The sequence below is a fragment of the Dendrobium catenatum genome, unplaced genomic scaffold (assembly GCF_001605985.2).
Source record: "Dendrobium catenatum unplaced genomic scaffold, ASM160598v2 fragScaff_scaffold_1105, whole genome shotgun sequence".
NCBI classification, from domain to species: Eukaryota; Viridiplantae; Streptophyta; class Magnoliopsida; order Asparagales; family Orchidaceae; genus Dendrobium; species Dendrobium catenatum.
Window position 1 is genome coordinate 559,957 of NW_021319567.1, and position 27,966 is coordinate 587,922.

The 27,966-nt window shown below is 34.6% G+C and overlaps 1 protein-coding gene across 2 annotated transcripts; it reads right to left on the reverse strand.

Annotated features, from left to right (window-relative positions):
* On the reverse strand, nt 1–27,748 carry LOC110107458 (cytochrome b-c1 complex subunit 8). 2 transcript variants are annotated; one of them, XM_020837729.2, is made up of 2 exons: nt 27,482–27,734; nt 1–324 (listed from the first exon to the last, which is right to left on the reverse strand). In XM_020837729.2, exons 1-2 carry the CDS (start codon nt 27,649–27,651, stop codon nt 276–278), a joined length of 219 nt encoding a protein of 72 aa, XP_020693388.1. In that variant the 5' UTR covers nt 27,652–27,734; the 3' UTR covers nt 1–275. The 2 variants fall into 2 exon arrangements, with proteins under 2 accessions (XP_020693388.1, XP_028554376.1); XM_028698543.1 differs by lacking the exon at nt 1–324 and adding an exon at nt 25,450–25,588 and having other exon boundaries at nt 27,482–27,748.
* Between the last annotated feature and the right edge of the window lie 218 nt (nt 27,749–27,966).

Below are 27,966 nucleotides of genomic sequence, written 5' to 3' on the forward strand. Positions count from 1 at the left end.
TCATCCCAAACGAAATCTTAATTGATCAGCCATAAAAGATATTTATGTCCCTCAGTTATTATAAATTTATAAGGAAAGCATGCATCACATTCAAATAAAAAAAAATATGTTATAGCTCAACAGTGCACATTATTAAACAAATACTCCCATTAGGGCTGTAAAAAGCAGCTAATAATCTGATTTACTTCAAAAGTGATTATATTTATGCAGGAAAGAACAAGCATGGTAATGATAGCTTGGGGCAATCTGTATTCAGCAAAATATCCTGCAAGTCTTCAATACCTGTGGGCGAGCTTCTCCTTCTCCTGGTAATGCTGAACATACCTGGTTCAATAGAACGACAATGTAATTTTAAATTTCAACACTATAATAACAAGAGCAATTATTCAAGAATCAAAATGGCAAGCATTGATCACAATGTTGCTTTTGTTTTGCAGGCATGAAAATTAATAAGTAAACTTACTTAAGAGGCAAAATGGGAAACATTGATCATTTTTTTTTGGTGCTCTTAAGAAAATTAAGATTTCGTTTGGGACAACTTTCCTAATGTTTTCTAAAACATGCTACAAAAATAACAACAACAACAACAACAACAAGCCTTTGTCCCACTACGTGGGGTCGGCAACATGAATATTTTTCCCAATTGTGTCCTATTAAAAGTCAAATTCTAGTTTAAATCAAATAAAGAAAAATTATTTCTAATATTTTCTAACCAAGTCTTTTCAATCTACCTCAACCTTTCTTAATATAAGTCAAATCTAATACCTCTACTTTCTTAACTAGGTCATCGGAAGGTCGTCGTTTTATCTGACCAAACCATTTAAGGAGACTCTCTAATCTTATCTTCCATTGGAACTACTCCAACCTTTTCTGGTATATGCTCATTTTGTATCCCGTCTCTAAGGGTAAATCCACTCATCCACCTGAGTATCCTCATCTCTATAACATTTAACTTAGTATTATTCTTCTCTTTTAATGACCAACATTCTGCACCATAAAACATTGTAGGTCTCATCACCATCTATAGAATTTTCCCTTAAGTTTGAGGGGGGACTTTTCTATCACACCACAAGCCCAATGCATTCCTCCACTTCAACCCTCCAACTTGAATTCTAATGATAATATCCCCATCTATTTCACCATCACTCAGAACAATAGATCCAAGATATCTTAAACATGCACTCTTATTAATGACTTGAATTCCCAAAGACAATCCCCGACTAGGTCTATTACTACTAAAATTACACTCCATATATAATGTTTTATATCTACTCAATCGAAAACCTTTAGACTCTAAGATTGATCATTATAATTCAAGTTGACCTTTAACTCCCTCTCTAGCCTTATCAACAAGAAGAATAACATCAGCAAAAAGCATATACCAAGGTGGGCTTAAGGCTGATCCTTGATGTAATCCAACCGAAATAGGAAAATACTTGATCAAACCACCTTGTGTTTGAACACAAGTAATAGCTCCTGCATACATATCTTTAATGATTTGAATATAAGCATTATTAACTCCTTTCAAGAACTCTCCAAAGCACTTCTCTTGGAACTTTATCAAATGCTTTCTCTAAATCAATAAATATCATACGTAGATCCTCCTTAGTCTATCTATATTTCTCCATCAAACCTCTAAAACAACTTGTAGTATAAAAAAATTTAACTAGAATTTTTTTAACAAAAAAGTTGCTATAAAAAGCAATAGAAAAGTGTCCCAAACAAAGCCTAAGTTTGATTGACATCCATGCCTATTTTTTATTATTAAAAGATGTGTTGGATTGGCATTCTGTAAATATTACAACACTCAAAATAATTTTAAGTGTTTTATTTTTTAAAACATTAACTCTCAACAACCAACCCAGTGGATTACATCCTCCGGTGCTAGCTGCCGCCCCACCCTCATCATATAATAGACGTATGTTATATTGATGCAACCATTTAACAGAAAAATAACAAAACTCATAAACAACAAGAAGAAAATAAGATAATTAGCCAACTTCAAACTTATCTAAAACTCAAAGTATTTGAATTTTTTTTTTTTTAGATAATTTGAGGATGCTTACAACTCTGTGATTGGAGGAGAAAGGGAGCACTCATTGAGGCCAAATTCTTTTGTTGTTTGCATGCTCTAATTTTTCTCGCAAGAGGAATACAACAACAACATCAAGCCTTTATCTCACGACATGGGTCGGCTACATGAATCTTTGTCTTGCTAAGAGTCAAATTCTCATTTAAATATAATAAGAAAATGTCATTTTTAATATTTATTAAACATGTCTTTTTAAGGTCTACCTCTACCTTTCTGCATAGATCAAATCTAATACATCTACTCTAATAACCAGTTTATCAGAAGGATAATATTCTATATGTCCAAACTATCTAAGACGACTCTCTCTAATCTTATCTGCCATTGGAGCTACTCCAACCTTTTCACATATATACTCGTTTCGCATTTTTTCTCTATGAGTGAAGCCACTCATCCATCTGAGCATCATCATCACTATAACACTTAACTTACTTTAATGCTTCCCTTTTAATGGCCAACATTCTGCGTCATAAAACATTATAGGTCTCATAAGAGGAATATTTATAAATAATAAAACTATTAAAATATATAATATGTTTATTAATTTATAAACTAACTAGACTCAACAACAACAACAACATCAAGCCTTTATCCCACTACGTGGGGTCGGCTACATGAATCCTTTTTCTCCATTGTGTCCTATTAAAAGTCAAATTCTCGTTTAAATCTAATAAAGAAAGGTCATTCCTAATATTTTCTAACCAAGTCTTGGGGGGTGGGGGGGCAAGGGGTGGGGGGGAACGGCCCCCCTAAATAAACCTGTTATATATTTCTTTACCCAATTACCATCACGCAAAGTGGAAAGGGAGGCTTCCCTATCAAGCAAATAATTAATTTTTTCAGAGTTTTCTTATTGCATATAGGTACAATTTGAGTAAAACTTTGCAGATATAATTACATTCTATATGTTTATTTACATAAATTTTAATGTGTTATCCTCTGAAATCAATGCATTTCCTTTTTTCAATATTTTTATAAAAGTTTTAAAAAATAGAAGTTTTAATTGAAATCTTTGACTTTTATTTGAAACTTTATTTTAAAAAATCTCGAATAAATTTTAGTTGAAATTGTATTAAAATGATTGAATTTGAAACTCACTTAAATTAACTGAAATAAAAATATTTTAAAGAATCTCGTGTAAATTTTAGCTCTCAACCTAAACGGTCTGCTTCATTTTCCCCTTCGTGTATCTCACACGACTCGCAACTCACGACCTCGAGCACGGCTTTCGCTTTCCCTCTCTCCTCTCTCGCCCCCAAACGGAGACTGCCTGTGGCAAATATTTATCTCTTCTAAGCTCTAAAGGTCATGTTATTTACATTCTAAATTTTGATCTTACAACTCCTCTGGGATTCGGTAATGAGACGGAAAATAGAACTATTTTAATTTAGGTCCCCCGAATAAAATTTTTAGTTCCGTCACTGCATAGGAGGATTTGGTTCAACGGTTTCATCAAAGAAGATAATTAATACAGTTCCATTTACATGAGTCGTTGACACAATACTCTCCCAAAATTACTTTTTCAGCTCATTAGATCCCCAGATAATACTCATGATAATGGATCTGCTTGATAGGTGATAAAGAAGCTACTAATAGTCGAGCATAAAATAAATACTTGAGAATATAAAATGATAGATCAAGAATTTATGTAATAAAAGATTTATGAGAATAGCACCTACTAAATATCAGTTTATGAAAAACAACCTGTTGGCAAATATGAAAAAAATATCTGATCCTATGATGGGTTAAGCCAGATAATCATTTCAATTTAAATTACTCTAGGAATCTTTTGCCTAAATCCGTGTAGCTAGCTATTTTCATCCTTACAAAAATCACTGGCGAAATTACTACTTCCAGCTAATTACCGAAGCTTCTCCAAATGATTGCCTCCTGCCACTATATAGCCCAAGGGTGGCGATCATGGAAGCTATTATTCCTAATTTTTCTTTCTTCAATGCTTATATGTACTGCTCCAATAATTTTTTTTATGGTAGTTATTCCCGCCATATTTTGATCTTGAAAAGACAAAGATAGCATATATAATTTGTTTAGTCTCTAAATGGTCTCTTTGCTGTTTTGGATGTAAGTGTTCAAATAACGTCATTCAACAAGAAATGCAGAAATCATATTTTGTTTATAGTATCAAAGCCAGATTCCCAGCAATAATCCAAGATTCGGTAAAGATAATGGCACGCCATGAACGGTCGACACCTAAAGTACTCTCCATCAAAAAGTAGGAGCTTCAATAACATTGACTATGGATCAAATTTTCATCCCAAATATAAAAGTATATCCCTCCAAATCACTCAATAGAAGCTTATTTGAATTAAATTTCATGAAGGGTTCCACTCAATCATGCTTGTCATAATAGGAAGAGGGAACAACGAGTATCTAACAGGAACTGCAATAAAACTATCTAGAGATGCATCAAATTACAATTACAGTAAAACCGATAATTTTGTTTTCATGGCTTCGCTCATAAATTCTATGGAGGCCAAAAGCATGGACGAACCTACCTCTACAAAAGTGCTAAGAAATTTGAAATGTTGTCCAAGAGATCTCAGATATAGAAAATATAACCTTGTATTTTAATATCAGATCTAAAATCAGAAACACTCTATAAGATAACAACATCATCACCGAACACTACAATTTCTTGGAAATTCAACAACCATAAATGTTACTCACCAACCCTACACCAAATTTTTGTTTCTATCGATGTAATATTCTTGAAGATATTCCTTTTCTACTCACAGGAGAAAAGGAACAATAAAAAATATCACGAGAACCTCATTGCCTCCTTTCCTATCTCTACAAATATTTCTCGCATCCAATGTTACATCTAACTCTCGTATTTAAAAATTTGGAAGAACTTAAATATTTCTTTGAAATTGAAGTTGCTAGAAGAATGGCATTTATTTTTTCCTAAGAAAAATATAATTTTTATGTGCTCAAAGAGATTGGAAAATTAGGGTATAAACCTATTGGTTATTCCAATTGAAAAAGATTAAAAGAAGAAAGGAATTTATGAGGAATCAACAATTGATAAAGAATGATATCAACAGTTGTTATGTAAGACTCATTTATTTATCATTAACTAGACCAGCCGTAGCATATATAGTGAGAATGATAAGTTATTCAATTCATTCGCCCACTCAAAGGCATTTAAATTCTATAAAACATATATTACATCATCTTAAAAAAAGTTCAAGAAGAAGCTTAATATTCCACAAAACACACAAAAAAGAAAAGAATATAGAGGGATACATTGATACAGATTAGGAAAGGGGAGAGAATATATCCACCTCAAGTTTTTGCACAATTTTATAAGGGAATCTTATCACTAGGAGTAAAAAATAAAGCATGTTGGCTACTAGAAGAGACGCAACAATTTTTTTTGGTATTGCTTAAAGAGTGTGGAGAAATCTGACTAGAAAGATTGATGATGGAGGATCTTTAAATGCATAGTACATTTCCTATAACTCTATACTTCTATAGTGAATAAATCTGCAATCAATATTGTAAACAATCATGTTCAACACAATGGAATGAACCCCAGAAAAAGGATCGCTCATTCATAAAAAAGAGAGATTGAAGTAGATGGAATAAACCTATGCTACATTCCTATAACCTCATAGTAAGCTAATGTACCTCGCAAAAATCTTAAACAAAGAAGTTTTCAAAGATACGTTAAGTAACTTAGGAATGATAAATATTTATTCCTAGACTTGAGGGGGTGTTTGGAATAACAGTTAATCCTACAATGGGTTAAGAGTTGATGGATTTCTCCTAAAATTAGGGAATCATTGATGCGGACATTAGTCAGAGATTTCGACACGTGTACCATCGACGGAGATGTAGATCGATGGCCACGATTCATAGTCTGTACTTTTGATATATTTTGTAATTTTTATTTATGTTATTTCAGTTTCTTAGTTTACCCCTAAGGGTAGTGAGTCTCTTTTGTAGCCCCGTGGGCATTTGTGTCTTTTTCTATTTTCTTAGACTTGAGGCCCCTATATAAAGGTCTCCATGCTTTGTATGATTATTATTGGATGAATGAAAATTTTGTTTTATGATCTCTTAGTGAGTTCTTGAGTGAAATTCCAAGGTTTCTTAGTGAGTTCTTGAGGAAGTAATTTTTCTAGTTGGGTCCTCTCATCACTCCATTATTCTCCTACCCCACCTCCCTTCTCAAGTTCCTCCCAAGCTTCACTGCCCCTTCCCTCTTTCCCCTCCCACGATTTTCCCCACCTCAGCCCCATCCCACCGCCCCAACCCAGCCCCCACCAGCCGCCCTACCTCCACCGCAACCCCACCACTCCTCCCTGCCCTACCGCTGGCTGGAGCCAACCGCCAGCCAGCCGACTCCTCCCCGCCACTCCCTTTGGCCATCCAACCTTGCCGCCGGCCCCCCTTCATCTCCTCTTTTGATTTTCAAAATTCCCTCAATTTTCCTAAATGGTCTTCCTCTATTTTGGAAGTCAATTAAAGGGAATTAATTCAAATATGAAATTCAAATCCCTTTCCCTCCCATATTACACCAAATTAGGAAGCTTTCTTAAATTAAATCAAATATGAATTTAAGTTCAGATTTGATCATAATTTATTTATTCACTAGTGGCCCCACCTAATTAATTCCAAGCCCTCTCTCCTCCCCATATGGCCGGCCACTCCTCCATTCTTTCTCTCTCCAATTGCCACCTAATCACCACTTAATACCTCATTAATGCCTCTCCCTCCCAAATTTTAATTTCAAATTTCAAAACCTGAATTTGAAATTAATTCTTTTTTCTTCTTTCTTATGAGGAATCTGAAATTAAAATTCAGATTTAGTCCATCCACAAAATAGCCTCACCCTCTCCCCTCTCTCCCTCCCAAACCGTGACCCCATCTCCTCCCAAGCACACGGCCCAAATCTTTCCCTCACCCCTCTATCGCCGGCTACACCTCCCCTTCCCTTAGCTCTTCATTCTCCCAATTCAATACTATCATGAATGGCAGATCCGGAAGTTGATCACGGATTCGTAGGGGATATCAACGGGAGAACCGATATTCTACACTCCCCTTTCTTTGATCCTTACCCAGGTTGGGATCTCACGACCGATGGCTACCTCAATCGGATCCGATATTAACTAGCATTATCAATTGAAGAGCACCTCCAATCCGGACGTTGGACCATCATAAGCAACCGGCCACTTCCACTCTCCACCACTACGTATCGTCTGCGCCGTCTACCTTGGAGTGATTTCGTTTCTCGTATGGTTCTTCTTCCTCCGTCAACCCTAGAAGTACGAGAGCGACTTTGGACCTCGAGGAGAATCGATCATTTTGTTAACCGTCGGATTCTAGTTGACTAATCATTCCATTATTTTTGTTTAAGTTGTTATTTTAAGAACTTACAAATTTAGTTGTAATTGATTGCCTCAACATCGTTTGCTTCTAAGAGCTTCCTTGAGTCTTCATTTTTGAGACGCCTTAAGATTAATTTTATCATTGCTCAACAACTTTTATTAATTTCATAAAACAATTCCTGGATTTACATCAATCATTTTCATTTAAATTGCTCTAGGGATCTTCAGCCATTACCTTCCTCGATCCACAGCCAACAGTTGTCCTCATTACAACATTCATGTGGGTGAATTACTACTTCTGACTAATTAATGCCAGTGTGCCCAACTACTTTATACAAATGGCTAACTCCTGCTATTGCCATCCTGGGTGGTGATCCGTGGGAGCTAATTTTCCTTATTTTCCCTTCTTCGAGCATCAATACCTTCCTTCTATGCACACAATAATTTCCTGATGATCTTGTAAAGAAGGAAAGACAACAAATGCAATTTATTTAGTTTTTATTATAATCTCTACTATTTGGATGTAAATGTGTATAAATATCAAGTGATTTAGCAAGAAATGTAAACATAACATTTCTCTCAAAAATTATATTTTGCTCATAAACATTCAAGTGTTTTGGGCATGAGAAAATGTGGGTAGAAAAAGAAAAAAATAAGATGGGAAGATAGAAGTAATGAGAAAGCATTGACGAAAAAAGGGGTGACCAAAAGTCACTTAGGCTTTAAATTACCAAAAATATTATTATCACATTAGATATCATTCAGCTTTAGTGGGATGGAGACAAGGATTCACGAAAGTGACTCCAAATAAGGAGTCCAAGGGAAAAGAGCCCTTGATCCACAACAGATAATTTCAACAAAAAAAGAAAATGGAGATCTTATGGCAATCTATTTTAGAGTATCGAAAGATCTACTATATTAGGATTTTTCAAATGGATTGGGTCATTTTAGGGAAAATATATGATGCATAATAAAGAAGATGACCTTACATAAAATTTTTTGAATTTTTTGAGTATGCTCCTATTGGTGTGATCCTAATGTAGGATTTCTTAAGATCTAGGTTTTACCTAATTGAAAATTTTTCAACAGTCCACAAATACTTCTAATAGCCATCATGTTTCACCTTTCCTCAAAGCAGATTATAATGACTTTCATTATATTTTAGGTCAAATTTAAGAATCAATTAAAAAGAGCAGCGAAAACCAATTTTATATGTACTCCAAAATTCTCTCCTATAACAATTTTTTTAGCTTGCATCTATAATGTTTTGTCACAATTTTGATGTTTCCCTTTCAACCTTCTTGATAGTTCGTTACCTGTATTTTAAGTTTTTTGCAATACAATTTACTAGTGCATTAATTTTCTTTGGAAATATTTAGTTTTGCTTTGTAACTTAGCATTTCAAATTTTCTAGCTCAGCATCTATCAAGGATTACTTTCCTTGTATCCTAGGTATATATTTTATTCTTCTTCTGGCTAATTTTTTTAAGTGAATTCATGAATTAATCAACTTGGATTCAAGTGTACCTTTCGCTATATGCACTCATGTAAGCTCTGAAATCAAATTCGAAGACATCATCGGGTTTAGAATTTTCTAATAAAAACCCAGGTTGAGATGCACAAAAAAAATCTAAAATTAAAATTTGCAATCCACTAACTCTTAGTAGGGTAAGACTTAATCACTTATGATACAAAATTAAAAAGCACATAAAATTTTCTTTAAACAATAACCTAAATATCATCAAAATGACATTCGAAAGAAATTTGAGAACAAACAAAAACAATGATGCAATTAAGACTAACACATAAAAAAAAAAAAACAAGTTATAGCAATCATGGCAAAATTTCTATAGCACACATAAAAACTAATAACAAAATATATAGATGAAAAAAATAAACAACAACAATATAAATCACTAAAGATTTAATTCATATGCCAATACAAGAAGAAAATTTATTTTACCCAAAAGTTTTTGTCAACACATGAAACAAGCTCAAAGAATAATGTTGAAAGAATTCACACTCAATAACAACAATAACACCAAGCCTTTATCTCACTACATGGGATCGGCTACATGAATCTTTTTTTTTCCATTGTGTCCTGTTAAGAGTCAAATACTCATTTAAACCTAATAAAGAAATGTTATTTCTAATATTTTCTAACCAAGTCTTTTTAGATCTATCTCTATCTTTCTTAACATGCTCTAAATCTAATACATATGCTATCCTAACCGGGTCATTGGAAGACCAACATTTAAAAGAATTCACCCCAATAGAATGTTAATTATTTACACACAAAACTCTTATTTATAGTAAAAAAATAAACTATAGTTGATAGTTTTAACAAAAACAAGTTAACTAGAGTTGATAGTTTTAACAAAATTCTAAAATCTGACCTAGAAAACAAAAGCAGGTTACTAATTTTAAGAACCTTGATTTCAGCAAATTCCAGGCTAATGGCCATAATGCAGGATCAGGATCTCTGAGGAGGAAGGTTAGAGGAAGGTTAAAAATAAGGGCTACAATACCAAATGTTTTATCTTCAGAGAAGGAAACCTTTAGCTTCATCAAGAGTGCTAGAGAAATCTATATTGGCAAATAAGAAAAGTACCACATGCAAAAGTAGCGATAAAAGAATTTTAAATCAACGAGTAAACAACCATAGTAGGAATATTGTTGGTCGAAGGAAACATCAAAGCACGGACTCAATGCGAAGTAAAAGATCTCTATAAATCAACTTCCCAGCAATTTGAGAGCTCCCCTTTTGCAAGTAATAAGTGCAATTTTATTTCTTATAATGTGTTAGCTACAACAAAAGCATAAGCTAATACAAAATTATGTATAGATTATCTCATTACATTCTATTTTCAATACCATACTTATCATTAAACACCTCATAGACAATCCTTCTAGACCCTATATATCCATTTAAATCACCCCCAATAAATATCATTTCATCCATATATTTGTAGTTCATTCATCTTTTCCCAAAATTAATTTTTTAAACATCTTCAAATCCAATTTGGGGAACATAGAGCGCAACACATCAATAATTAATAGCAATCACCCTACCACTTACTCCATTCAACTCTACGATATATCTTTCAATACCTCTTAAACCTTTAAACAACCACCAAACTCTTTAATGAGGAACGCTCTTAAACCTTTACCTGGGAGATACTTCAAGCAGCCAAATAATGAAGGAAGACATTTTTATAAAATGGGATGATGCCCTCCCCCTAATTGTAGACAAAAGTGACCAACAATTTTCTCTAATCACCAGCAAATTAACATAAATTACACCCATCCCTAGTTTGAAATGTCATCTATTCATATTTGAAAATAGCTGTTTCAACTTGCATGGTTTCAAAGAGATGATCTCCAATTGGTAGAAGAATTACTCTACTCAAGGTGATAGGGTCAAGTGCTTAGTTTTAAAACTTAGACTTACTAGAAGGTGGCTTAAGGCTTGGAAAAAACAACAACACAGCATCAAAGGGGAAGAAAAGAAGACTGATCGAAATGCTCAATAAAGAAAGAAATTTTTATAAAATGATATGGTGTCCTTTTTCCCCCAATTGTGAAGCTTTATTTCCTAATTGTAGGCAAAGGTGACCCCTTGTTTCCTCTTCTCATCATTATTATTGGGGATGGCCTAACAATATGCTCAAATTCACAACCAAGTACAGCTAGATTCAGGGAAGCAAATGTGACAAAAGTAATATTATCATTAATAATATGCAATTTACAGATGATATCCTGGTGTTGCTTACTCTCAAGTCATGGCTTTCGAAAACACCTTTTTCCTCTTTTGTAGTTTGATATGCTTCTTGATTTACATCAAGAAGGCTTGGGCACCTTCCGAGTAGGCGTAGACTCCTTAGAGAAGAAGGGAAGGGAATAGAGACTAGAAAGGGGGAAACCATAATTTTATTCATTCCATGCCAAGTATTTACAATTAGAGAGGTGTTTATAATACTTAAATAGACCAACATGCCACTAAAGAACCAGTTTACCTAAAACAAGTAAAACAAAAACTAGACTAGTGTTTTACATATTTGTAGACCAATTTCTTAAATTTTATGTTTTCCCAAAGAGATTGCTGATGTGAAAACAATATTGTTCTCAAGATTGAGAAAAGAAGAAGACAAAGAGATGTTGAAAAATTTTCCCATGTTGCTTCCTATACTTTACTTTCCTTTGCAACAAAACTTGACCGCGAAGTTGTAAAAAGGTGGAAGGAAACAAAAAGAAGAGAAATTTTGAGGAAAACATGAATAGTTTAATGAGCATTTTTAGGATGGATCCTCACTTGCTGAGAGCAGAAAGAAAATGAATGTTAGGAAAAATCTCTATGTAATTCATCTAAAAATTCATGTACTTGTACTATAAGCATATAAAATTTATCTTGTATGGTGAGTATTTTAAGGTCTCTAGCAGTGGCGGAGCCAAAATTTTTATTCAGAGAGGGGGGGCTAAATTAAAATAGTTATGTTTGTCGTTTCATTTGGAAGGTTCTTATATATTAAACTAGTTATGTTTGTCGTCTTATTACAGGAGCCAAGACAAGCTATAAGATCAAAATTAAGAATGCAAATAACATGGCCCTTAGAGCTTAGAAGACATAAGCATCTGCTACGGGCGGTCTTCGTTTGGGGGCGAGAGAAAAGTGGAAAGGAAAACGAAAGTCGTGCTCGAGGTCATGAGTTATGAGTCGCGAGTTGCGATAGAGGAGCAAAGGGAAAAAAGAAGCATTGATGCTTTTCGTGTGTCCATAAAAAGATGTTGGTGGCATATCTGGATTAATAAATAACTTTAAAATGAAGAATTACAAAAATTAGAGCACGTTTCGTCGTTGGCAAACTTATTGCTCTGTTAAGCCACTAAAACAATCAGCTTTAAGCCCTTTTAGACTTTCAGTTTTAGCTTTAGTCAAATCCTTTAGTGGAGAACTCTGCGTCAAAATCTCTTTTCATCATTCCGTCCACAATGGAAAGTCATTCATCCCTCACTCTTTCAATATTTTACCCCATTAGTCCAAAAAGTTCTACATGTGGGCTTATGCCGTCCATTGCTCATTAATTTGTTGATAAGGTGTCTATCCTCCTAAGTATTTTATTTTTAGGAGGGGAGGGGAGGGGAGGGGGGTGCCTTCCCTCTCTTCCCTCAACCCATGATCCCTAGAATTAATGCAAAAAAGCCAAGTACCATCCAGTTTATGATCAAGCCGTATTGGGATGGGAAAAGAGCTGGAAATATGAATAGCTTCCTTATGAAAATACGGAGAATGATAAGGATGGATGATAACTGGTTGAGATAAGGATGAGAGAAGAATACGATGGTCAATGGTTGGAGAAGGAGGCGATTGTGGAGAAGGGATTCTTTCAGAGGAACCAATAATGCCACCAAAAGAGGAAAGATCTTGATGAAATGGAGCAAGTGAGCAGTCAATAAACAAACTATCAAGTTTCTTATCAATAGAATGCATGAAAGCATAAATATGTTGACTGATGAGCCAATGGAGGCAAAGTGAACATTCACTTGTTGTAGATATTTTTTTTATTTCAGAAAATTGATATTCTTGATGTGATTGCATTGTACACAAAGCCTCCACCAAGTTTGCATTCTTCATCTAGAATCGAGGAAAAATTTTTATTTGCCAATCTGTTTCCCTGCTGAACCTTGGTTTAGATTGAATTTGAAGATTGTCGGAGCCTGGACAAGGCTTAATATGATTCAAGATGGAGTTCTTGATTTCGATAACCTGCACCTGATGGCTTCTTACAATGTAGAGTGGTCTGAAATTTCAATTACAGGCGGCAATGTACTGTGCTGGACATCTAGACAGCGGAAGGAAGATAAAGAAAGGATTTTGTGGTTAGCATAAACTGTCGTTTGCCTAGACTGTAATATTGCTTGGCGAGAAGAGCAGCTCTGCAAGACTGTTGTACCGCTACCTGTAGAAGGGTAAACTGTTAGACCAGTCCCTAGTGGATCGGTCCAACCCCAACCGGCCCCCTTGAAGGGGCTGGTTCTTTGCTACAGGAGGGGAAGTGGCAAGCCCAAGGAGTGAGAGAGAGAGAGAAGTGGGACCCACTAGGAATTCAAATTCAAACTATTTAAAAGAAAAGGAGGGGGTGACATGGGCAAGGGAGTAATTGGGCTTAATTAATTAATTGTATGCTTTAAGTAGGATGAAGGAATTAGGGATAGGTTTTCATGCATGATTATTGTTTCTCTTGGAGTTCTCTTTGGTGTTTTGGGCTCTAGACTTCTAGTCTAGAGATTGGGAGAGAACTATCCTCCTCTCGAATTGAGGATCAATTGTATCATTATTTCGTTCTTGCTTCGCTTTGATTCCTATAAGATTATCTACTGTTTTTATTGTTTCCACCAAAGTTCTTCTATTTTTCTCATTGTTTTACCAATTAATGTTGTGTTTGTTTTTTTTTAATTTATTTTATTTCCTTCTTTGGGTACCTAAATGGGTCATTACTAAAACAAACAGCATCAACGAAGCTTTTCGTGGAAAGAAAATGCAGGAAAAGAAGTTTCACAAAGATTATTTGGAAAAACATAAGACTTTTGTGTGCTTGATGTTAAAGATCTTCACATTATAAATATTTCTCCTCTCTAAATGAATCAGAAAATCTATTCTTGTGGACTCATAAGTCAATTACAAGCACTACCATTAATAACAAATATTTGAACACATGGTTTAAAATTGCGATAAGTTCAGGTTTTGAGGCCTCGCCTAACAGTTTTGAGACGTCCGCCTCTAAAAATTAAAAAAAAACTAACTTAATATATTTTTGTTCAGTTCAGACCCCCCATTTGCCGACGTGAATTGCCTAGTAAAATGTCGATGTGGCTTCAACACTTAAACCCTCATAAAGGTAAAATGACAGAAAATTTCACAGCTCACGCGGCTTTTCGGTTTTCAACTTCCAGCATATGTTTCAAGCATTCATAACGGAGCAATTTCAAGCATTCATTCAGTTCTTTCTCAGATGTCGTCACCCCCAAAGAGAAAGGTAATTTGCTGGCATGTTTTATGTTCAAGTTTTGCGTATTTTATGCTTATGTTATGCGTATGTGTTTAGAGTTTTGAAATTTTTCGTATTTTATGCTTAAGCTATGCGTATACGTTTCTTCTCGAAGCTTTTTAAATGTTTGATGCCATCATATTTTTTCTGTATTTAGATTTGATGTTGAAAATTGAAACCTAAACCCTAACTAAATTTTAACAATTAAACTCTAACAAACTTTTAAAATATAGTAGTTTGTGCCAATATTGCGCATAAGATGTGCGTACGCTGTGCATAAGCACTAAGTACTCTATGCATATATTGTGCATATACTGTGTGTACTTGTGCGTATGTTGTGTGTGCTTGATGTGTATGTTATGCATCATCCATGCTTATTTTGTGCGTATTTTGTGCCTATTTTTACTACCTTAATTTTTCATATATATGTTCATCCTATTACCTATCAATGCTATGTTTCGACTTTTCGAACAATCTGTGATAATTATGTTCAAAAATTTCTCCTGAAGTCATGGACAGATTGAACTATTTAAAATTCATACAATTTTTACAATTTATTGGGTTTGAGCAAAATGTTCCACTTATTTACAAGTTGATCTCAATGTGGAATATTTCAAATCAATGTTTTATTCTAAAAGGTCATCATATTCCTTCACTGCTGATGAAGTAACCTTTCTTACTGGTCTATCAAATAAATGATAAGAAATATTCTGGCTTTTCTTAGAACATACATCAGTTACATCATTGAAAATTAAGACGGACATGTTGGAATTGAATAAGCAAACCCCCCCAGACTATGTTAAGAATGTTTATTATGTTCAAATTTATTTTTTCAAATTAGTAACTTAAAAACCCCTCAGTTTCTTCAAAGAATAACAAATAACGTATATGATTTTTTGTCAATAAACTGGGCGAGGTCGATTAAAGAATTTTTAGTTGTAGAGTTTAATAAAGCCTTCTCCAAGATTTCAAATAAGAAGTCAGCAGGTTACATCAATGATTTTGTGCCTCTGCTAACTGTGAGTGTTAAATTCAATCGAAATTTTATTTAATTTTTATAATTCATTTGCTAAAATTATCTTTCATTTTCTATAGATTTGATTCATTGAGCATACTTCTATTCACGCTCCTATGTATGCTGATAAAATGCCACATTTTCTTCGATGGGCCGATGATATTGCATATACGGAGACGGTCACTAATTTATTTGTTAATTTAAAAAAAAAAGTCAGATACATCTTGTATCAAATTTAAATTAATACATCTATAAAGAATAAGATTTTACTGATTTACAAATTTTTTTGAAGATTTTTTATGTCCTTCGAAGAGTTTTTAAGACTAAAATTGATATGATTAATATCAAGAAATATCCATCAAATAGCCCTCCATCCTATCATGAAATATCCACCCATCCAACCCCCCACCAATCTCCCCATCATACCCTACCTCCTCAGCAAGACCCCCTCCTCAGCAACCACACTTTAATTTTTTTGCTGAAGCATTGAATTCTCTCCAATAAAAAGTAATCAAATCCTGCCAAGAAACTTGCACAACTCTTTCTTGAATTTGAAAGTAGGTTGAGCAAAAAATTTGAATATCTAGTTGAAAGAGTATAAGTTAAAGATCAAGCTTAATAATTACATTGATCAGAGCAAATTATTTTCTAAGAAACGATCTGTTAGTTACTCTTCATCTTTCAATAAGAAATAAAAATCAAACCTCTCCCCCCAATAAATTAATTCAATCCCAAATATACAAATCCAATACCGAAATGAGCTAATCCGCCAAAATGAGTCAATCTCAGTCGAAATGCAACTAATTTCATACCCAAATCCAAATAAACAAGTACCACTCAATGACATTCAAATAATTCATAATTATGCAAATCAAATAGTAAATTACAAAAATATTCTAAGTCTGAGTTCTGAGAAGAAAAATTTTAGAGTGAATGCTTGAAGAAGTTCAATCAGAGGTAAAAATTGCAACTGTAATCAACTCATAATTTTTTTAGTTTTTTACCTCTAATTGAACTTATTCAAATATTCATATATAAAATTTCTCTTCTCAAAACTCACGCTCATAATACATTTAGAATTTATTATTTGTTTTGCATAATCAAAAATTATTTGAATATCATTGACTGGTAATGATTCATTTGAATTTGGGTATGGAATTAGTTGCATTTCGACTGAGATTGACTCATTTTGGGGGATTGGCTTATTTCAGGATGAGATTTGTACATTTTGGGATTGGATTGATTTATTGGGGTGAGGGATATCTGATTTATGTTTCTTATTGGAAAATGAAGAATACCTAACATATCATTTATGAGAAAATAATTTGCTCTGATCAATGTAATTAATGAGTTTGACCTCAATAACTGTACTCTTTCAGCTAAATTTTCAAACTTTCTGCTCAGCCTACCTTCAAATTCAAGAAAGAAATTTATGCAGATTTCTTGACATGATTTGATTATTTTTTTTAGATAATCCAGTGCTTCAATAGAAAAACTAAAGTGTGGTTGCTAAGGAGATTGGTAGGGTCCTGGCTGAGAAGGTGGGGTATGATGGGGAGATTGGTAGAGGTTTGATGGGTGGATATTTCATGATGAGATGAAGGACTGTCTGATGGATATTTCTTGATGTTAACCAGATCAATTTCAGCCTATGAAACTACCTAGAGAATATAAAAAATTTGCAAAATAATTTATATGTCAATAAAATCTTATTCTTTATAGATTTTATTAATTGAAATTTGATATAAGATATATATAACTTTTTCTTAAATTAGCAAATAAATTAGTGACCGCCTCTGTAGTACATACAATATTATCAGTCCATCGAAGAAAACGGAATATTTTATTAGCATACATAGGAGCATAAATATAATTATACTCTAGGAACCAAATCTATATAAGATGAAAAAAAATTTTAGCAAATGAATAATAAAAATTATATAAAATTTTGAATAAATTTAGCACTCACAATTAACAGATGCACAAAATCATTAATATAACCTGCTGACTTCTTATTTAAAATCTTCGCGGGGACCTTATTAAACTCTCCAACTAAAAATTCCCTCATCTACCGCGTCCAGTTTCTTGACAAAAAATCATCTACATTATTTGTTATTCTTTAAAACAACCAAGGGGTTTGCTTGTTCAACTCCATCATGTCCGCCTAAATTTTCAATGATGTAACTAATGTATGTGTTAAGAAAAGTCATGATATTTCATCTTCTTTATTTGGCAGATCAATAAGAAAGGTCACTTCATCAGCAGTGAAAAAAATAGGCTGACCTTTTAGAATAAAACATTACTTTGAAATATTCCACCATGAGATCAGCTCATAAATAAGTGGTAAATTTTGCTCGAATCCAAAAAATTGTATAATATTTAAACGGTTCAATCTTTCCACGAATTCAGGAGAAATTTATTGAGCAAAATTATCATAGATTGTTCGAAAAGTCGAAACATAGCATCGATAAGTAATATGACAAATATATATCTTAAAAATAAAGGTTAAAAACATATAAAATAAATAAAAAATATAGTCATAAAAAGCACAAAATACACACAACATACGCATGGAATATGCACAACATACGCATAGAGTACGCACAATATACGCACAAGTACGCATAGAGTACTCAGTGCTTATGCACAGCGTATGCAAATCCTACGTGCAAAATTAGCATAAGCTATTCTATTTTAAAAGTTTGTTGGGGTTTAATTGTTAAAATTTAGTTAAGGTTTAAGTTTCAACTTTCAACATAAACCCTAAATACAGAGAAAATATGATGACATCAAATATTTAAAAAGTTTCGACAAGGAACGCATACGCATAGCGTAAGCATAAAATACAAAGAACTTCAAAAACCTAAACGCATACGCATAGCATAAACATAAAATACGCAGAACTTAAACAGAAAACATGCCAGCAAATTACCTTTCTCTTTGGGGCGAAGACATCTGAAAAAAGAACCGAGTGAATGTTTGAAATTGCTCCGGAGTAAATGCTTGAAACATATGCCGAAAGTTGAAAACCGAAAAGCCGCGTGAACTGTGAAATTTTTATGTCATTTTTACCTTTATCAGGGTTTAAGTGTTGAAACCACGTCGACATTTCACTAGGCAATCCACGTCGACAATTGGGGGGTCCAAACTGAACAAAAATATATTATGTTAGTTTTTTTTTTTTTTTTAGAGGCAGACGCCTCAAAACTGTGAGACGAGGCGCGCCTCAGTGAGGCGTACGCCTCAAAACCTGTACTTATTGCGTGGACTTTGAGGCTTAAACGGGCCATATTGCGCTGAGGCGCGTCTTGAGGCGCTCCTTTTATTGCGCAATTTTAAACCATGATTTTAACCATTAGGAATCCAATTGACTATTCATTTTACTTATGAACTCTCAAAGACTTTATCTTTCTATCCATGAGATCCTCATAAATCAAGGAAATGATAAGTAACAGCATTGTCAAATTGATCATTATTCTTTAGAAAACTAAATTATATGATAATATTAGCAGGCATCATAAGCATTAAAATAAGTCATGGTGACATGATAGTTCAAAAGGTTGTTTGGAAAGATCAAATCAAATTAAATTCAAAGCTAATCCTATCCAAATCCTTTTATTCAAGTTCAAAATGAATATTATCCAACAGGTTAATTTAACTTAGTTTCAATTAAAATAAAACCAGAGAAATCTAATTTAAATGATATATGAAAAAAAACATATTACTAATTTCATGGGTAGCATGAATTGTCTTGGACCCAAAAAAGCTTTCTCCTAAAGAGTTGAATAGAAGGCCTTTCCTGAGCTGAGAAGTTTGGTGTGGTGGCCAAGATGAATTGGTTCATGTACATCCTTTGGACCATCTTCAGAGACAAGGAGATATACACGAAAAAAAAACTAAAAGCAACAAAACATCACATCTGTAGACTACTTAGAACAGTTTCTGATATGGAATGTATGATAGGAGTTCTAGGCAGCATACTTATGATGGAAGTAGAAAAAAGAACTCAGTCATTGGAACTTGCACTAAAGAAGATGCTTATAATATGCCATCTGTGGATCATCCCAAGGTTTAAAATTGCAGAAATAAGCCTCGAGGTGTTTTTAGTCCGTGAGGCGAGGCGTAAGCATCGAGGCGGTGTGAGGCATAAGCCTCGCGGCGGTGCGAGGCATAAGCCTCGAGGCGGTGCGAGGCATAAGCCTCGAGGCGGTGCGAGGCGTAAGCCTCACGAACGAAGAATTGCGTAAATGAGAATTTAAATATTCTAGCAGATAAATAACATGAAGAGTCTATGATACAATAAAAACATCTAAAAGAGAAGTGAACTTAGTGGAAAACAAAAAAAATAGATGCAATGTATGCATCTATTAGCATAATTCAAAGTACAAAACTACAAATCAAAATCTATCAGAACTCCCAAAGTTCACTATTGCTTTATTTTGCTGTCTTTTTTAAAATATTGTTGGTGGGAAGTAATTTCTTATAGACAAATATATTAGAGGACGGTAGCTATAAAAAAACATTACGTTTGATTTTTTTTCAAAAGAAAAAGTTACAATGCCCACATTAAGTTCATCCTAAAGTTTTATTTGAACTGTCTCAAAAACATCCATGATTTATGTAAGTCAAGCAAACTTAAGCTTGATCACAAGTATAATAATAACCTCTAACGAAGCCTCTTGATCAAGTTCTAGATCGATATGCATTTTTAGCATAGAATTAGCATTCTCACAGTCTAACTATGCTTCAACCAAATCATCATGTTTAAATTTAGATACAATCTTTCTTATATATGCACAACTTCCAATAAAAGCTTTTTTGATAGAATATTCTGTAGAATTTAAAGCAGAATGGGATATGGGATTATCATTTGCATAAGATCTATATTGATTATAATAATCATAATCTAAGTGATCCACTCAATATATAAATAATGATAATGTTCATATACTTCAACATCAGCATGCCTTGAAAATGATTTACAAGATCTATGAGTCTGATGATGAATGGAATGATAGTCAAGTTTATAATACAACACACTGAAATCATGATAAAAAATAAGAGTTATGATAATACGCCAATTTTGAGATGGTCTTAGAGCCATATGAATAGCACTTCTTGAATTTCAAGTACTTATAAAACTGATGATAATTTTTTAACACGTTGGCTCTAATTAAATTAGGAGAATTTCATACTGAAATACTTCCTCAAGTTTAGTTGTTCCTAATATATCCACCAAGCATACTGATGAGGACATCGGAAGATCGACGGCTATGATGTGGAGTTTATTATTTTCTTTTATGTCTTATGTACTAGTTTATTTTGTTTTCCTATTTTCCCATTTTACCCCTAGGGGTGGTCATTTGATATTGTAGCCCCGAGGGCATTTATGTATTTTAGTTTTTGTTTCATTTTGGCCTATTTATAGGAGGCCTCATGCATTGTACTGGATGATGAATTATTGAAGGAAAAGTTTATTCTACTTGTGTGATCTCTTAGTGAGTTCATGAGAGGAGTGATGGGGACATCAGTTGGAAAGTCTACCGTCGACGTGGCCGTAGATCTACGACCACGATTTATCCGATGTACTTTTGATTTTAGTATTGTCATTTTCTTATTGATGTATTTTATTTCAGCATTTTTCCCTTTTTACCCTTGCTTGAGGGATTGAGTCATGTAGCTCCTTGAGGGTATTTGAGTCCTTTTGCTATATATCACTGTAATATGTTATTTAAAGCCTTCCTCTTGTACTTTTGAAGGTAATGAATGATATTATGAAAATTTTCCTGCATTTGTATTCTTGAAGATTAAGAGAGAGCTTGAGAGATAGCTAGAGAGCTTGGTGGAGCCTAGGAGAGGCCACCCGTCGTACCCAACAGTCACCACCGGTGGCTCTTGGTTCTCCTCCCCTTTCCCTACCTTCTCTTACTTGCACCGTCGGCCAGCTTTCCTCCTCACCCGAGCCCACACCTCATTCAAATCCCGGCCTCCATTGCCCCACCCGAACCCCCACCTTGGCCCCTCCTACCATCCACGGTTTCATCAAAACCGCCGGCCAAAATCCCATTGAGCCGCCGGCTCTTGCATGCCTCCCACCTCCTCAAGGTTTCCTATTTTGGTTGGGATTAATTTATGAATTGATTTGAGTTTGAAATTATTCAAATTCAATTTCAAATCCTTGCATAAGTTATTTAGTCTGATTAAGGAAAGTTCCAATTTTGAATCCATTTGAATTTGAAATTCAAATTGGATGGATTTATTCACTTTCCTAATTCTTTAAACCTAATTAAGGAGCCTTAATTAGCCCCATTAAATCCCCCTCCCCCTTCTCCATGCCGCCGGCCCCTTGATTGGGCCCATCTCCTTTAATACCCAATCAAAGCTATAGATTGTCATTGATTTGAAATCTAAATTCAAATCATTTTCCCTCCAATCCTTTCCAAAAATCTGAAATAATTTCAGATTTGGAGATTGGAATTTTGCTCTTTCCTCTCTACCTAATTCTATTCCAAACCCTAACCCTTTCATTCCTCCTACAAGCCGCCGGCCTCTCTTCCCTCCTCCATCTCTCTCCCTCCTCCTCTATGATACTCTCTCTTTCACTTTGCTTATGATGAACGGCCAATCCGGAGCTTGATTTCGGCCTTGCATATCAAGACGCTTCTTTGAGAAGAATTGACCTAGCCTTTGGTGGATCAACTATTGGAAGGTACGTGGTGAATCAAGGCGTCTCTTCGATAAGGTGATCTTCCTCATCGGCTCATTTACTTTCAAATTCCACTTACTTCATAGAGAGATTGTTCAAGCAAGAGATTGTGTCTACTAATCACCATTCACTAGTAATCGTAGGATTGTTACTTCTTTGCTTTTAGATCTCATGTTAGATCAAGGTCAGGTTGGAAACTACTACGCATGCAAAGCTTTAATTTCCCTAAATGTTTTGATTTCTCTTAGCTCTTGCGTAGCTTGGCCTAAGCGGGTGTGACCGCTTATTAGTTTTATTTTGTTGTTTTAATTGCTTATAACAAAAAAATCCAAATTGCTCTTTAAATTTTCGTGCACATTTCCTGTTTTGCATTTAGTCCTGCATCAAGGATCTCTTTGTTTTTTTTTATCAATTAACTGTTAGAATTTCCAACGTTTCCTAATGCTATAAACCATTTAGGAAATTTTCTGTTAGAGCAAATCTGAAATCAAATTTCAGATTTGATTTAGCCTTGTTTATTCGCGTGGGGAGGGGGCCACTTAATTAACCAAATATTCCCTCTCTCCCTATGGCCGGCTACCCATTACTCCTCCCCTTAATTAGGAGCTTAATTCATGGCTTCAAATAAGGCCTCATTAATTCCTAATTTCCCTCCTAAGCCTAAATTTCAAATTTCAAAAATTTGAAATTACAAAGTCCAAATTAAAATTAGGAAATCCTAACCTAGCTCTTGCTTAGCCCCACCCGCCCCCTTCCCTATTGTTCACCCAGTTAATTCCATCAAAAGTGCCAGTGGAAAATTCCCAAACGCCTCTTGCAGCCACCAAATTCCTGCACAAGGGTTCCACGTTCCAGCTATCCTAGATGTCCCATTTGTTGGTCTCCCCCTTCTCAGCTTGCTGCCAAGAAGAACCAACCCAGTTTCCTCACTGTTCTGTGACCTGAAGTCACCCCGATTGCTGTCCCGAAGCCCTCCAAGGGATGTTACAGGTTTTTCTGCAATTACAAATGCTGTCCAGTGAATTGGAGAGATCACCATTCCAGCCCACTGTCCACTAGTATCAAATTCAGCAAGCATAATTGTCTGGGATGACGTCGTAGCTGTCGTCCAGCAATTCTGCAGGCTTCCTTGCACCACACCCTCACCCGGGAGGCCCCAACCGCTGTCCATAATTCCATACTAATTCCAGACGGCTGTCCAGATCTCGTAGATTAAAGAGGTGGCTGATTTGAGGTCATCCACCACTGATTACTGCTTGAAATTGGTGAACTCTTTCCCTAATCCTTTATTTCCATCGTTACTCTATTTTGTGGTTTACTTGATTCATAAGAAATCTTGTCAATTGTTCTCCGCTTCATCTTAGAGTTTAATGAGTTGAGTGAGGGATCATCTTGTTGTTAGTGTAGGGATTCATTGTTGAAACCTATCTCGCATGCAACGTTAAGAGTAATTGATTACTTTTGTGGTTTTAACTTTTATAAATGTGACTTAGCCTAAACTTATGATACCGCTCTCTTGTTTTATCTCGTCGTTTTATCACTTAAAGCTTTTAAATAATATTGTTCTTTGGATCAAGCGTGCAAGTTCCTAATTCACCCTCCTTTCACATATGTTTCACATCACATACTTATTACATTCTTCACAAGAAAAGAATTATGTAATGATCCCATAATAATTCCTTTAAGCATTCATTGAATTTGATGACTGCCTTGATTAGAGGATGAATATGATTAAGTGCTAAGTAGTCAAGTGGCATAGTTAGGTCAAACAAACCAAATAAAGGCCTTGATATATACAACCTGATGGTTGTTTGCAAAAAAAAGAGAAACAGCAATGAAACTTGCAAAGTTGCAATGCAAAAACACAAATGGATAGCACAACATAGGGTACAAATGTTGTTTGGACAGATCGGATCATTTGCAAGGAGGTAAATTGCGTGCTGCAATACAGGGTAGTAGAGGTAGTCTCGTGCAGGCTAGCAAACACATGGTATTGACGTGAGCATTTGCACGGTTGAGAGGGGTTGTCGAGCGATGATGGAATTAAATTTTGGTAATTAAATGCAATGGTGAATCCAGATTGGAGGGATGCAATTTCTCTAGTTGCAAATATGAGGACTAACTGGTGCGGGTGAGCTGGCATGACAACCCATGGGTACATGGGATTCTAATTATCGATGCAACTCAAAGGAGCATATGATTGGGGTTAGAAAGCGCGTAGACTGCGCTTGGGTGGGAGCAAATCCCACATTGATGTTGCAATGTGTGAGGAACAAGATGGTGAATTGCAATCAAGATACACAATAAAAAAAGATCACCATTAGTTGAGGGCCTGCGCAAAGAAGAGAGAACATAATTGTGGATGGTTGTGGGATTAAGGCATTGCCAAACAGAAGTAAAAGTTAATTGATGCTCTGAAAATCATTCAAATGGGAGTAATGATTTGGCTATAATAACAAAATTGATGAAAATTAGGGTAAAGGGAAGAATAATAAAGTATTAGAAGATGAAGACCCAACGTATGCGAAACAGAAGAACATATAAGAAGGTGATCCTATTTTCAATTCATTATTCATTTGAATTCCATTACAAGCTATGAAACCCCTATTCATAAAAATAGAGTTAACAAGACAATCTCAAATCAAATGAGTTAAACAATCATAACCAAATCAATATGGAGTTTGAAGTAGCTGTCAAAAATTATGAAAACAACAACAACAACATCAAGTCTTTGTCCCACTACGTGGGGTCGGTCAAAAATTATGAAAACAATAACCGTATATATCGCATTAGCACCTGAAATTGATTCAATCAGTAGAGGGCAAAATGAAATAAGGATATGAAATTTGGTGAGGTATTTGAATGTAGCACTAGGAAGTTTATCTCCAAATTTCATGGAATTTTGGTTTGATTTGATAGGGTACTCGTAGTAAGCAACCATGAAATTTCAACAAACCAAAAAATAGAAATTGTCGTAATGGGATCTTCGGCTTGAAGGGGTCTCAGTTTGAGGTTGTTGTAGATGATTTTGAGGAGTTTGTGGCTCTTACTTTTGGCTATTATGGGCATGGGTTGATGCCGAAGATGTTAGCAGATAAATGGAAGTGCTAAAACAAAAAATATAACACCAAAATCAAAAACAAATGTTAGTTTGATACCAAAATGGAGTGTGTGGTATCAAAACAGTAAAGGTTGTAATAAAAAATGAAGAGAACGTAGAGAAGGAGATGGAACAAGAAGAAGATAAACTAAACTTACATGTTAAAACTCCTAGCACATAGCATGGTGAAGATCCTTGGATGTAGCATAGATCCGGAGGAACGCATAGCACCAAAAAAGCCATTTAAGGACTCACCAATAGGGTAGCCAAAACTTCCACTAAGGATGGTTTTGTATATTTCAAATATTTATTCATCATTAATCCCAATACCAGGAAAAGATGTCCATATGAAAAGAAGCTTTAAATCAAATAGATATAAATACAAACCTTCTGTAACTAAACAAAATCCTTAACATCCTTTTCCATTAAAGCATAAAAATAAAAGAACGTAATTATTACATAAACATAAATCTAAACATGTAAACAAAATATTTAGCACTATGATCTTCTGACACCATACTGTCACTCAAAACTTTTTCAAGTCTCAAAGTTGATCAAAGAATTGAATCCCACAATAAAAAAAGGATTTGCATGTTCAAATAAAATTTTATTAACCATCCATGAGCCATTTAGTGATTTAGCTATTTATAATCCTCATTGAATAAGAAAAAGAAGCTTCCCAGAAACAATCACTGAAATCATCCACATGCACATCATTCACTAAATTATGCAATCACAAGAACCATGAGAAAAAGTATTTCAAAATTGATGGTCCTAGAGAAGACTCAACAAATGGAACCACATAAACAAAGCAAAAGAAAGGCATAAACTGCTGCATCTACAAAGGAACCGTAAAGGAAATAGAACTAAAAACAGCTCATAAAGGAAACAAAAGAACAAAGAAATCACAGAGGAATCGAAAAACCAACAATTTGAGCTTTAGTATAGCCTCTAAAAGCTGCAATCTTATGAGATGTCCGCATAGGACAAAATCACCACATCACTTGGTACCTTCAAAGGCCGTTTATACTACAAAATCAATCATTTATAAAAGAAATCAATAAAATCAATAAAAATAAAACGTCCACTATAGACCTTTTTTAACAAAGAGTAGAAGTCATATTAAAATAAGAATCATTTTTTGCCATGCTATTTGGTTTTTATTCCACTTTATTACTCTTTCAAATGCCCAAATTCTATAAGACATCTAAATAAGATTAAATATTATTAAGTCATCAAAAATAATAAAGAAGATTCCAACCTATGACAGAATGGACTTAATGGCGTCCTTGCTTTGACTCTAAGTATCAATTGGTCAATTGTTTTCCTCTGCTTTTCCACCCCTCAAAGCCCCCCACTCCCAAAGCTTTCTTTTTTCCCCTTTTTTTATTATTATTTTTTTTTTGTGATACAGAGAACTTGAAGAGAAGCTTTTGCTGGTTATATAGACTTCTGACATGATTATAATGCCACCAAATAATAAAAATGTGGCCTCCGATTTCCCATTCTTTCAAAAAGGGATTTATAAGTTCCAAGGCACCAATTATTATTAAAATTTTCATAACATCCTCAAATTCACATGCCTACAATGACACTAATTAAACCACTCTAAGCACCTTGTTGAAACCCTTTTAAGCCATACTTTCCCTTACGAAGATATTTTTTCTTTGAGAAAAACCACACCCAAAAATTCCGATGCTTAAAAACTAACAGAACCATGTAAAACATAGTTTTTGTTTCCAAGACAACCAAGCTGCACATCAATACTTCTTCATAAAAAAAAAAAAAATTGCAATATCTCTGCCACCAAAAAGGTTTAACGCAAATTAGGAGAAAATTTGCTAACAAACAGAATCAAGTAGAATGTGGCCCGTGTTACCAATAAATAAAGGGCACACAACAAAACATCTTCAAACCATTTTCTTCTGTTACAACTCGGCCTCGGAAACCCTTTAATCGCAATAATCAAGACAACATGCAACCCCTTGTAGTGATCAATTCAATAACTATTTCAGGTCAGATTTCTAGAGGAGAAAAATTTCACATCAAAAGGTATTTCATTTCTGAATCAAAACCCCAAAATCAAGCAAAGCACAAGTTCACGATCTAGAACGTTCAAACCCACAATAAGAACAATATCAAGAATTTAAAAAATAAAATAGAGAGATTACCAATAGGTTCCGATGAGCGGACCAAGGAGAAGAGTAGCGCTGAGCCAATTATCAGAGACTTTGTGGTGAATCTTGGTCGTAAGATCTTTCCACAATCCCGGCATAACCTTTTGCTGGAATGGCGACAGCGAATAAACCACTGCTTTCATCCTCACCGGCGTTTTCCCCATCTCTCCCTCGATCTCTCGATCTCTCTCGATTTCGATCAAAACCCTAACAAAGCCGATATTGAACTATAGACTAGTTATCGAACCAGGCGGAAGTCTTTCGATTCCTAGCTGATTATCTAAGTCGGCTTTAGGTGTGAGCCCAATGGACCGGCCCACTAAACAAATTCTATCGGCCCACTCAATATTATTAGTTATTTAGTTATTGATAAATATTTATTTATACGCAGCCCATCTAAACTTAGTCGACAGCTTGGTTTTCATCAAAATATCTTATTTTAGGATTTAATTTCTCAAAGTAATAAAATAAAAAAGAAT